This window comes from Oncorhynchus kisutch, linkage group LG24 (assembly GCF_002021735.2).
Source record: "Oncorhynchus kisutch isolate 150728-3 linkage group LG24, Okis_V2, whole genome shotgun sequence".
Classification (NCBI taxonomy): domain Eukaryota; kingdom Metazoa; phylum Chordata; class Actinopteri; order Salmoniformes; family Salmonidae; genus Oncorhynchus; species Oncorhynchus kisutch.
Window position 1 is genome coordinate 3,207,180 of NC_034197.2, and position 14,186 is coordinate 3,221,365.

At 42.1% G+C, this 14,186-nt stretch overlaps 1 protein-coding gene across 1 annotated transcript in view; it reads left to right on the forward strand.

The window, feature by feature from the left end:
• The window catches only part of LOC109869321 (mitochondrial carrier homolog 1), a 38,270-nt gene that overhangs the window by 22,681 nt on the left and 1,403 nt on the right, over positions 1–14,186 (forward strand). Inside the window, exons 9-10 of the mRNA XM_020459396.2 lie at positions 4,539–4,586; positions 4,787–4,854. Of these exons, the coding sequence (XP_020314985.1) occupies positions 4,539–4,586; positions 4,787–4,854 (116 nt within the window). The remainder of the gene's footprint in view (positions 1–4,538; positions 4,587–4,786; positions 4,855–14,186) is intronic.

Consider the following 14,186-nt stretch of genomic DNA (forward strand, 5'->3'; position numbering starts at 1 on the left):
ATGGACCTGGAAAGTATGACATTACTTTGCAGGCCATCTCTGCAGTAAACTGCAACTCCTCCCCCTTTGGCAGTTCTATCTTGACGGAAGATGTTATAGTTGGGTATGGAAATCTCTGAATTTTTGGTGGCCTTCCTGAGCCAGGATTCAGACACAGCAAGGACATCAGGGTTAGCAGAGTGTGCTAAAGCAGTGAGTAAGACAAACTTAGGGAGGAGGCTTCTGATGTTGACATGCATGAAACCAAGGCTTTTTCGAACACAGAAGTCAACAAATGAGGGTGCCTGGGGACATGCAGGGCCTGGGTTTACCTCCACATCACCCGCGGAACAGAGAAGGAGTAGTATGAGGGTGCGGCTAAAGGCTATCAAAACTGGTCGCCTAGAGCGTTGGGGACAGAGAATAAGAGGAGCAGGTTTCTGGGCATGGTAGAATATATTCAGGGCATAATGCGCAGACAGGGGTATGGTGGGGTGCGGGTACAGCGGAGGTAAGCCCAGGCACTGGGTGATGATGAGAGAGGTTGTATCTCTGGACATGCTGGTAGTAATGGGTGAGGTCACCGCATGTGTGGGAGGTGGGACAAAGGAGTTATCAGGGGTATGAAGAGTGGAACTAGGGGCTCCATTGTGAACTAAAACAATGATAACTAACCTGAACAACAGTATACAAGGCATATTGACATTTGAGAGAGACATACAGCGAGGCATACAGTAATCACAGGTGTTGAATTGGGAAAGCTAGCTAAAACAGTAGGTGAGACAACAGCTAATCAGCTAGCACAACAACAGCAGGTAAAATGGCGTAGACTAGGCAACGGGGCCAACAGATAAAACAAACAAGCAGAATGGATTACCGTGATTTATGGACAGTCCAGCGTGCATCAGCTATGTAGCCAAGAGATCAGTGTCCAGGGGGCAGCGGTGGATGGGGAAGGGAAGCTGGACTGGCGAGTGTTATCCAGGTTAAAAAAAACGAACAATGACTAAATAGCTTGTAGCTAGTTAGCTGGTTAGCTTCTGGAGGTTCTTGAGTGTGTTCTAAAAATAAATAAAAAATAATAGCGATTCCGTATCACATTGGGTGAGGCAGGTTTCCGGAAGGTATAAACAAATTAAAAGTCAAAAGAGATAGAAAGTAAATATGGGTCCGGTGGGCGTTTGGGACGCGGCGATTCAGGCGGTTAGCAGGCCTGCGCTAACAAGCTAACAGTTTGTAGGCCCGGGCTAGACAAGGTAGCAGTTAGCGGACCGGAGCTGGACAAGCTAGCAGTTAGCAGGCCGAATTAGCAAGCAGGGAGATAGCGAGGGCTAGAGAGTTAGCCTTTGGGGGACGTCGCGATGGGGTGAGTCTGTTTATTCCTCTTCATGCGGTGACATCGATAGACCGGTCGTGGGCCCGGGTATTGTAGCTCAGGAGTATGCTACGGTGGTAGCGCAGGCCGGGCTAGCTTCAAGCTAAGTGGGTGGAAACGCTAGCCAGGGGTAATCGTCCAGGGTTGCGGTTTAGCTAGATAGCTAGTTGTGAAGATCCAGCGTATTTGGAAGCTTAGGTTTAGCAAAATGTTTTTAAAGGGATAGCTATGTAAAAAACGAAAAATATGTAAAAAAAACGAAAAATAAACAAAATATAAACAAAATATACAGGGACACGACACGACAGGACGACTTACTGCTACGCCATCTTGGACTTGACTCAAGATATATGAATGAGTGATGGTACAGAGCGGCATAGGCAAGATACAGTAGATGGTATTGAGTACAGTGGCATAGTGGCATAGTTAAAGTGGCTAGTGATACATGTATTACATAAAGATGCAGTAAAGATGCAGTAGATGATATAGAGTACAGTATATACGTATACAGTGCCTTGCGAAAGTATTCGGCCCCCTTGAACTTTGCGACCTTTTGCCACATTTCAGGCTTCAAACATAAAGATATAAAACTGTATTTTTTTGTGAAGAATCAACAACAAGTGGGACACAATCATGAAGTGGAACGACATTTATTGGATATTTCAAACTTTTTTAACAAATCAAAAAGAGAAAAATTGGGCGTGCAAAATTATTCAGCCCCCTAAAGTTAATACTTTGTAGCGCCACCTTTTGCTGCGATTACAGCTGTATGTCGCTTGGGGTATGTCTCTATCAGTTTTGCACATCGAGAGACTGAAATGTTTTCCCATTCCTCCTTGCAAAACAGCTCGAGCTCAGTGAGGTTGGATGGAGAGCATTTGTGAACAGCAGTTTTCAGTTCTTTCCACAGATTCTCGATTGGACACCTGGATATGTTTATTTTTGAACCATTCCATTGTAGATTTTGCTTTATGTTTTGGATCATTGTCTTGTTGGAAGACAAATCTCCGTCCCAGTCTCAGGTCTTTTGCAGACTCCATCAGGTTTTCTTCCAGAATGGTCCTGTATTTGGCTCCATCCATCTTCCCATCAATTTTAACCCTCTTCCCTGTTCTGTTCTGTTCTGCCTTATTATTATTCGACCATGCTGGTCATTTATGAACATTGAACATCTTGACCATGTTCTGTTATAATCTCCACCCGGCACAGCCAGAAGAGGACTGGCCACCCCACATAGCCTGGTTCCTCTCTAGGTTTCTTCCTAGGTATTGGCCTTTCTAGGGAGTTTTTCCTAGCCACCGTGCTTCTCCACCTGCATTGCTTGCTGTTTGGGGTTTTAGGCTGGGTTTCTGTACAGCACTTTGAGATATCAGCTGATGTACGAAGGGCTATATAAATAAATTTGATTTGATTTGATTCCCTGTCCCTGCTGAAGAAAAGCAGGCCCAAACCATGATGCTGCCACCACCATGTTTGACAGTGGGGATGGTGTGGTCAGGGTGATGAGCTGTGTTGCTTTTACGCCAAACATAATGTTTTGCATTGTTGCCAAAAAGTTCAATTTTGGTTTCATCTGACCAGAGCACCTTCTTCCACATGTTTGGTGTGTCTCCCAGGTGGCTTGTGGCAAACTTTAAACAACACTTTTTATGGATATCTTTAAGAAATGGCTTTCTTCTTGCCACTCTTCCATAAAGGCCAGATTTGTGCAATATACGACTGATTGTTGTCCTATGGACAGAGTCTCCCACCTCAGCTGTAGATCTCTGCAGTTCATCCAGAGTGATCATGGGCCTCTTGGCTGCATCTCTGATCAGTCTTCTCCTTGTATGAGCTGAAAGTTTAGAGGGACGGCCAGGTCTTGGTAGATTTGCAGTGGTCTGATACTCCTTCCATTTCAATATTATCGCTTGCACAGTGCTCCTTGGGATGTTTAAAGCTTGGGAAATCTTTTTGTATCCAAATCCGGCTTTAAACTTCTTCACAACAGTATCTCGGACCTGCCTGCCTGGTGTGTTCCTTGTTCTTCATGATGCTCTCTGCGCTTTTAACGGACCTCTGAGACTATCACAGTGCAGGTGCATTTATACGGAGACTTGATTACACACAGGTGGATTGTATTTATCATCATTAGTCATTTAGGTCAACATTGGATCATTCAGAGATCCTCACTGAACTTCTGGAGAGAGTTTGCTGCACTGAAAGTAAAGGGGCTGAATAATTTTACACGCCCAACTTTTCAGTTTTTGATTTGTTAAAAAAGTTTGAAATATCCAATAAATGTCGTTCCACTTCATGATTGTGTCCCACTTGTTGTTGATTCATCACAAAAAAATACAGTTTTATATCTTTATGTTTGAAGCCTGAAATGTGGCAAAAGGTCGCAAAGTTCAAGGGGGCCGCATACTTTCGCAAGGCACTGTACATATGAGATGAATAATGTAGGGTATGTAAACATTATATTAGGTAGCATTGTTTAAAGTGGCTAGTGATATATTTTACATTATTTCTCATCAATTCCCATTATTAAAGTGACTGGAGTTGAGTCAGTGTGTTGGCAGCAGCCACTCAATGTTAGTGGTGGCTGTTTAACAGTCTGATGGCCTTGAGATAGAAGCTGTTTTTCAGTTTCTCGGTCCCAGCTTTGATGCACCTGTACTGAGCTCGCCTTCTGGATGATAGCGGGGTGAACAGGCAGTGGCTCGGGTGGTTGTTGTCCTTGATGATCTTTACTTATGTTGGTTATCTACAGTGTTCCGTCATGAAAATACTGTTTTCCAGCACATGATCTCTAAGATCGTCATGCTATTCTATTTAAAATGAATGTGCACATATGCACAATAAGTATGAGGTTGGTACTGGAGGGTGATGGTCCATGGTTCAAGGCCTCCCTTGGATCAGTCTGAGGCAGGGTCTGGTAAACCCAATGACGATGGGGTACAGGGTAGGGGTTTATACTTGGCAGTTCAACACTGGGCTGGAGGATCTGGTAAATCCAGTGATGACTGGGTAGCCAGTTTGCATCTGATCTCTCAACACCGGTTCAATATCTAACAGATCAGGGCAGATGCCCCAGAGCCAGTCATCAGAAGAGATCATGTGTTGGAAAACAGTGTTTTGTGCAAGAAAATGATATCCTAACACAATTATTTAGTAAATGCTTCCCTCTCACACTTTTCTGCAGTTCAGCCAAGCCCCAGCAGTGAGAAGCTACACCAAGTTTGTGATGGGGGTAAGTTAAGCTGCACAACCTCTACATGTCTTTGTACACATTTTTCTGAAACTGAAATGTGGTGAGGATATTTAGAATATTTGTTTCCCTAGGTTATCTCTAAAAGCCTCCTTTTACTTTGTTTATCTGATGGTGTTGCAACTACAGCACTTGTGTCCATCTTATTTTCCCGTTTTTTATCTCCCTACCCCTGTCTCCAGATTGCAGTGAGTGTGTTGACGTACCCATTTATGCTGGTGGCAGACCTAATGGCAGTTAACAACTGTGGGTAAGGCTGTGAACACATCCAGGTTTTTTTTCTGTTTAAAAAAGTATAAATGTTTTCAACTCCAGACTACCGGAGCCCCCGCACTACAAAAACGTGCATGCTTTGGAGGAGCCATGCGTTTAAGAGCGTTGGGCGGGTAACTGATAGGTCGCTGGTTCGAATTCTCGAGGCGATTAGATGAAAAATCTGTCTATGCCCTTGAGCAAGGCACTTAAGCATAATTGCTCCTGTAATTCGCTCTGGACAAGAGCGAAATTACAAAATTGCTAAAATATTAATTATTTTTGTTCTACACTGAGCAAAAATTCTAAACACAACATGCAACAATTTTTTACATTTTACTGAGTTACAACACATGAGCCAACATTTTATTGTTCACAGAAGTGGTAACAGTGTTCATCTGTTTAACTAATTTAATTAGTAACTCATTGATCCAATTGTATTTATTTTCTGGAGATGAGAAGGTTAAGAGGTTGAGACTACAATGATTGTTCACAAAGCTAGCATGTGCCTGCAGAAAACAGTAATAGAAAGGAAAGTGGTGTATCAACCTTTTTGGCTTAACTACCGTCATTTACTGTTTAGACAGTTTTATTATTGGGAAGTGAAGCAAGGATTAGCTAATGCTAACTAGCTAGCAGTAGTACTTGGCAATATTAATTTATCTAGCTAATTCATTTTTAAGCAAATACATGGTATAGACTATCAAATCAATGAAATGCGTATAAATATTTTTTTACATTTAGTAGACGCTCTTATCCAGAGTGACTTACAGTAAGCTTGGTGGGAAAACCCCTTTTTACAGGTATAGGGGGTGGTCAAGTGCAAGTGTTGGTTCAGAATATTTTTTTTGTATTTGAGGTCGAGGTAAGGAGGAGGATTATTTAATATACTCTTTGAAGAGGTAAAGTTTCAGGTGCTTTCGGAAGATGGGCAGGGACTCCTAGCTTCAGGGGGAAGCTGGTTCCACCATTGGGGTGACAGGACAGAGAAGAGCTTGGCAAGGCTGAGCGGGAGGGGCCAATACACCAGAGGTGGCAGAACAGCGTGCAGGAACGAGTCACTGCTTTGATGTTTGAGGAGAACGACAGGGTGTTGTCCAGGGTCACGTCAAGGTCTGAGACGCTCAGCCCTGAGAGGGTGGAGAGGAAGATCTGATGGTTCACGATGTTGAAGGCAGCTGATAGATCTAGGAGGAGGGAGAGTCAGCTTTGTCAGTCAGTACAGATTGCCTCTGTGACACAGAAGAGCAGTCTCGGTTGAGTGACCCGTCTTGAAGCCTGACTGGTTAGGGTCTAGAAGCTCATTCTGAGAGAGATAACAAGAGAGTTGATCAGCGACAGCACGCTCAAGAGTTTTGAAAAGAAAGAAAGGATAGAGGTCTAGGTTTTGGAGTCAAATGAGTCGGTTGAATGGTTTCTTGAGGAGCAGAGCGACTCTGGCATTTTGAAGTCTGAGGGGATGCAGCCAGTGGTCAGGGATGAGGGAAGTGAGGAATGGGAGAAGGTCTCCAGAGATGGTCTGATGGTCAACCAGGATCTCAGCGATCTCTGCCTCATTGCCTGCATCCGTTATGGGTCCGCGGTCTTCATCGACCTGGCCAAGGCTTTCGACTCTGTCAATCACCGTATTCTTATTGGCAGACTCAATAGCCTTGGTTTCTCATATGACTGCCTCGCCTGGTTCAGCAACTACTTCACAGACAGTGTTCAGTGTGTAAAATCGGAGGGCCTGTTGTCTGGACTTCTGGCAGTCTCTATGGGGGTACCACAGTGTTCAATTCTCGGGCCGACACTTTTCTCTGAATATATCAACGATCCACCTCTATGCAGACGACACCATTCTGTATACATCTGGCCCTTCTTTGGACACTGTGTTAACTAACCTCCAGATGAGCTTCAATGCCATACAACACTCCTTCCGTGGCCTCCAACTGCTCTTAAACACTAGCAAAACCAAATACATGCTTTTCAACCGTTCGTTGACCGCACTCGCCCGCCCGACTAGCATCACTACTCTGGACGGTTCTGATCTAGAATACGTGGACAACTATACCTAGGTGTCTGGCTAGACTGTAAACTCTCCTCCCAGACTCATATCAAACATCTCCAATCCAAAATCAAATCTAGAATCGGCTTTCTATTTCACAACAAAGCCTCCTTCACTCACGCTGCCAAACATATCCTAGTAGAACTCAGCTCACTGTGATGATGAATTGGAAGAAAAGTTCAACAGCAGGTTGAACCTGATTGTAAAACATGTGGATGTTTCAAAGCCTAATACAATGAAATGGACAGCTTTCTAAGGTGACGGTTATTTCAAAACTCCATATGCATATTAGAGTTTATGCATATACAGTGCCTTGCGAAAGTATTCGGCCCCCTTGAACTTTGCGACCTTTTGCCACATTTCAGGCTTCAAACATAAAGATATAAAACTGTATTTTTTTGTGAAGAATCAACAACAAGTGGGACACAATCATGAAGTGGAACGACATTTATTGGATATTTCAAACGTTTTTAACAAATCAAAAACTGAAAAATTGGGCGTGCAAAATTATTCCTTAAGTTAATACTTTGTAGCGCCACCTTTTGCTGCGATTACAGCTGTAAGTCGCTTGGGGTATGTCTCTATCAGTTTTGCACATCGAGAGACTGAAATTTTTTCCCATTCCTCCTTGCAAAACAGCTCGAGCTCAGTGAGGAGAGCATTTGTGAACCGCAGTTTTCAGTTCTTTCCACAGATTCTCGATTGGATTCAGGTCTGGACTTTGACTTGGCCATTCTAACACCTGGATATGTTTATTTTTGAACCATTCCATTGTAGATTTTGCTTTATGTTTTGGATCATTGTCTTGTTGGAAGACAAATCTCCATCCCAGTCTCAGGTCTTTTGCAGACTCCATCAGGTTTTCTTCCAGAATGGTCCTGTATTTGGCTCCATCCATCCTCCCATCAATTTTAACCATCTTCCCTGTCCCTGCTGAAGAAAAGCAGGCCCAAACCATGATGCTGCCACCACCATGTTTGACAGTGGGGATGGTGTGGTCAGGGTGATGAGCTGTGTTGCTTTTACGCCAAACATACCGTTTTGCATTGTTGCCAAAAAGTTCAATTTTGGTTTAATCTGACCAGAGCACCTTCATCCACATGTTTGGTGTGTCTCCCAGGTGGCTTGTGGCAAACTTTAAACAACACTTTTTATGGATATCTTTAAGAAATGGCTTTCTTCTTGCCACTCTTCCATAAAGGCCAGATTTGTGCAATATACGACTGATTGTTGTCCTATGGACAGAGTCTCCCACCTCAGCTGTAGATCTCTGCAGTTCATCCAGAGTGATCATGGGCCTCTTGGCTGCATCTCTGATCAGTCTTCTCCTTGTGTGAGCTGAAAGTTTAGAGGGACGGCCAGGTCTTGGTAGATTTGCAGTGGTCTGATACTCCTTCCATTTCAATATTATCGCTTGCACAGTGCTCCTTGGGATGTTTAAAGCTTGGGAAATCTTTTTGTATCCAAATCCGGCTTTAAACTTCTTCACAACAGTATCTCGGACCTGCCTGGTGTGTTCCTTGTTCTTCATGATGCTCTCTGCGCTTTTAACGGACCTCTGAGACTATCACAGTGCAGGTGCATTTATACGGAGACTTGATTACACACAGGTGGATTGTATTTATCATCATTAGTCATTTAGGTCAACATTGGATCATTCAGAGATCCTCACTGAACTTCTGGAGAGAGTTTGCTGCACTGAAAGTAAAGGGGCTGAATAATTTTGCACGCCCAATTTTTCAGTTTTTGATTTGTTAAAAAAGTTTGAAATATCCAATAAATGTCGTTCCACTTCATGATTGTGTCCCACTTGTTGTTGATTCTTCACAAAAAAATACAGTTTTATATCTTTATGTTTGAAGCCTGAAATGTGGCAAAAGGTCGCAAAGTTCAAGGGGGCCGAATACTTTCGCAAGGCACTGTACATACTCACTCCAAGCCCAACAATACATAGCCTACCACATATTACGCTTGGCATAAACATATAACACAAAACTGATTTAAGATGTCTTTGGTACATAATTGGTCTAGCCTATACTACAAAATGTAAAAAATTTGAGTAATCCCCTTTGAATGTGGACTATATTATTATGCATACTGGATGGACTGGTTACCTGATGCTATGCTTCAACATTTCTGTCCACAAGTCTGGGAGAGAACATATAGCCAGTTGGTTCATTGATTGTGCAGGGCAAGTTTGAACAGCCTAGTAATTTTTTATATTTCCACAATTAATTGGGTGACAATTTACCTTTAGCTATACAGAATATCGCAACACCATGCGTTTCCATCACCACCTCTCCTTTATTCCTTTCATTTGTGCGCAGAGGGGCTGTCAAAAGTTTAGTGAAATAAACTCAGCAAAAAAATAAACATCCTCTCACTGTCAAGACATAAACTGAACAAGTTCCACAGACATGGAATAATGTGTCCCTGAACAATGGGGGGTTCAAAATCAAAAGTAACAGTCAGTATCTGGTGTGGATACCAGCTGCATTAAGTACTGCAGTGCATCTCCTCCTCATGGACTGCACCAGATTTGCCAGTTCTTGCTGTGAGATGTTACCCCACTCTTCCGCCAAGGTAGCTACAAGTTCCAGGACACTTCTGGGGGGGATGTGCCTAGCCCTCACCCTCCGATCCAACAGGTCCCAGACGTGCTCAATGGGATTGAGATCCGGGCTCTTCGCTGGCCATGGCAGAACACTGACGGGGGGACCTAGTGAATGACCTGCAGAGCGCTGGGACCAAAGTAACAAAGCCTACCATCAGTAACACACTACGCCGCCAGGGACTCAAATCCTGCAGTGCCAGACGTGTCCCCCTGCTTAAGCCAGTACATGTCCAGGCCCGTCTTAAGTTTGCTAGAGAGCATTTGGATGATCCAGAAGAAGATTGGGAGAATGTCATATGGTCAGATGAAACCAAAATATAACTTTTTGGTAAACTCAACTCGTCGTGTTTGGAGGACAAAGAATGCTGAGTTGCATCCAAAAAACACCATACCTACTGTGAAGCATGGGGGTGGAAACATCATGCTTTGGGGCTGTTTTTCTGCAAAGGGACTAGGACGACTGATCCGTGTAAAGGAAAGAATGAATGGGGCCATGTATCGTGAGATTTTGAGTGAAAACCACCTTCCATCAGCAAGGGCATTGAAGATGAAATGTGGCTGGGTCTTTCAGCATCACAATGATCCCAAACACACCGCCCGGGCAACGAAGGAGTGGCTTCGTAAGAAGCATTTCAAGGTCCTGGAGTGGCCTAGCCAGTCTCCAGATCATAACCCCATAGGAAATCTTTGGAGGGAGTTGAAAGTCCGGTTGCCCAGCAACAGCCCCAAAACATCACTGCTCTAGAGGAGATCTGCATGGAGGAATGGGCCAAAATACCAGCAACAGTGTGCGAAAACCTTGTGAAGACTTACAGAAAACGTTTGACCTCTGTCATTGCCAACAAAGGGTATATAACAAAGTATTGAGATAAACTTTTGTTATTGACCAAATACTTATTTTCCACCACAATTTGGAAATAAATTCATAAAAAATCCTACAATGTGATATTCTGGATTTTTTCCCCCTCATTTTGTCTGTCATAGTTGAAGTGTACCTATGATGAAAATTACAGGCCTCTCTCATCTTTTTAAGTGGGAGAACTTGCACAATTGGTGGCTGACTAAACTTTTTTACCCCAATGTATTTTGTTTTTTATTTTATTATATTTTGCTTGATAAGTATGAATCTTTTCTCTTTCCTTCAAGATTGATGGACACATCATGGAAGAATACGATCGTGACGAGATGGCAAACATGCTGCTCTTGTTGAAATGAAGGGGACATTTAGGTGTGAAGAAGGATAGCTGAGATCAAAATGAGGTTCCTGTTGACAAATTAGTCTCTGGAAATATTCCATAGGAGCAGACTATGTAAGCTTTCAAGTCAAAATACATCATAGGTTGACATGGCCATTCGTCTGTTGCATGTTGCATAATTCCAATATTGTTTTGGTCACTGGTTATGAAGAATAGCATATCAGTATTGCCGGGAGATTTTATTTGTCCTCGTTAGGTCTTCACACAGAACTGTCCTTTCCATCACAAAAATGGTTGAGATCACAAAACTGCTGCCTTTGACTTTGGTGTAAAATGTAATCCAAAAATGCACATACAAACAAGTGACTTTGTATTCATAAAGTCAAAAAGGCAAGGATATTGAGACACTTATCTTACTTGAACCGATTTGAATATAGTACCTTTAAAAGTATTCACACCCCTTGACTTTTTCCACATTTGTGACTGACCGTCTCAATTCAGTATTATGTTTTTTACTTTGGATTAAAGTAGAGAGCTAGAAAATGGTAAATCATACACTACAGTTGAACAATGGGAAAGCAATTCTGCTTTGGAAGTTGATCAACTTGTAACCTCACTTTTGAATGTTTTTGTACCTACTGGAGAGCTCTTCTTTGTCTACACCCATTCAGCATCGTTCACACCCTCTTAAGCTTTAACCACACCCATCTCTTTAAGGGTTGATCCAAGCATTCTGTCCTAACATTAGTAGTCAAGCACCCAAGCTAACTGGCAAATGTTGGCTAGCATGCTAGCTACTTCCAGACACAAATGAGAGAACAGCTCACTGACCATTTTACTCACCCTAGCAGAGCTGGTTAGGCTGTTTTCATGTTATCCAGTGTTGGTGACTGCAACTGTGCTGCTGGCAACAATTTATGCTTTTTTGCCAACGTTTACTGACATCGGCCATATTCAGATGTTGAGCGTTTGTAAATTTGTCAGTTATTCTGCTCTCTGGCACACACAGACGAGAGTGCTCTGAAATAGGAGTAGATAGCCAGAACGAATTTACCAGCTACGTCTATCAACAGTTGTCTCAGTGACATTCTATTGCAATGGTTACTTGCATAGTGGAGTATTTTTTTGTTAAGAAATGTATGTTACTATGACGTTACTACCCTGCATGAATCTGCAGTTAGCTAAACAACCAGGTTCAATTGTAACTAGCTAAAATTAGGCTATAACTAGCAAAGCAAATAGCTCTGAGATATACAAATAATATTACTACACAGATCATACACGTAACATTAGCTAGCGAGCCAGCCACTTTAAACTTGAAATAAAAATTACTTTCTGTCAAAATTAGAAACGTGTAATATTTGAAAATGTAGCTACCTAGACTATCTTGCCCATATACACCATGGATAAACGCTTCTCCCTGTCACGGATGCCTTCATTTCACTGAACCCCATGAAGAGTAGCTGCTGCTTTGGCAGCTAATGGGGATCCATAATAGCTAAAAATACAAATGGTTGCCCTTAGTTTGAAGATGTAATCCGGAGACAGGTGTTTTCTCCATCCCCTAAACTCCATACTCTTATTCCACTGATTTCAAAAGTGGAGAGCAACACTTATAATACGGTTCTGCTATGATATATATAGATATATATTTATATTATATTATATATATTTTAATGCTGCGTTAGACACCTACTGACCAGCTCAAATAGAAAGAAGCTTGCTATATGGCAGACCAATCCGAACTCATCTCTCGGCATGTCCAGCCCACTCATTATCTCAGCCAATTATGGCTAGCGGGAAGGTTGCTGACTTTTTCTGTGAATAAACCAACTAGGCTCGTAATTTAACAATTATATTCATAAATGGCATACATGTTTGTTATTAAGGCACATAAAAGCTCACATGTTCCGCGGGTCACTACTTCCTATGAAGTAGTGACCCGCGACGTACGCCTAGTTTCCTGAAACAAATCACATTTTGTTGTGTTACAACCTGAATTAAAATGGATTACATTGAAATGTTGTGTCTCTAATCTACACACAATATCCCTTAATATCAAAGTGGACTTTCACAAATTTATAAAAATGAAAAGCTGAAACACAGTGAATAAGAATTCCACCCCTTTGTTTTGGGCAAGCATGAATAAGTTCAGGAGTAATAACTTTAACAAATCACATAATAAGTTGCATGAACTATGTGTGCAATAATAGTAGTTAACATGATTTTCGAATGACTACCCCATCTCTGTACCCCACACATACAATTATATGTAAGCACATTCAACCACCAAGAGCAGGGAGGTTTTCCAATGCCTCGTAAAGGGCAACTATTGTTCGATGGGATTTTTTTTTTTAAGCAGACATGGAATATCTCTTTGAGCATGGTGAAGTTTTAATTACACTTTGGATGGTGTATCAATACACCGAGTCACTACAAAGGTACAGGCGTCCATCCTAACTCAGTTGCCGGAGAGAAAGGAATCTGCTCAGGGATTCCACCATAAGACCAATGGTGACTTTAAAACAGTTACAGAGTTTAATGGCTGTGATAGGAGAAAACTGCGAATGGATTAACGACATTGTAGTTACTCCACAATACTAATCTAAATGACAGAGTGAAAATAAGGAAGCCTGTACAGAATAAAAATATTCCACAACATGCATCCTGTTTGCAATTTAAAATGTACTTTGTCCTAAATTCAAAGTGTTATGTTTGGGGCAAATCCAACACATCACTGAGTACTACTCTTAATATTTTCAAGCATGGTGGTGGCTGCATCATGTTATGGGTATGCTTTTCCTTGGCAAGGACTAGGGAGTTTAAGATAAAAAATAAATAGAATAGAGCTAAGCACAGGCAATATCCTAGAAGAAAACCTTCTTCAGTCTGCTTTCCAACAGACACTGGGAGACAAATTCACCTTTCTGCAGGACAATAACCTAAAACACAATTAAGTGAAAATGCCAGAGAAGCCGGTGTTTGGAGAATAGATTGACATGGGTCTTGTTAGACCCGAGACGAAGGCAGACATGCCTTCTGGAACATGCTGAGAGATGAGTTCGGATTGGCCTGCCATGTAGCATGCTTCTGTCTATAACATGATGGTCAGTATGTGTAGGTAATTCTTTCTAAAGAGGCTTTTTTTGAAAGATATTATGTAGCAGAATGGCATAAGTTTGAAATCAGTGGAATTAGAGTATGATAGCTGAGGAGATGGAGAAAATTCTCCCGTTTGATTGCAAATATGCAGACAGTCGATAAAGAGAACACTGGCTGTTGTATAAAACACCTGTCTCCGGATTACATCTTCAAACTAAAGGCAACAATGGCATCCGTGACAGAGGGAGAAGCATCCATGTATAATTGTCTAGCTAGCTACATTTTCAGATATTACACGTTTCTAATTTTGTCAAAGTCCTTTTCATTTCAAGTTAGTGTACTGTTAGCTAGGTAACGTTAGCTGGCTGGCT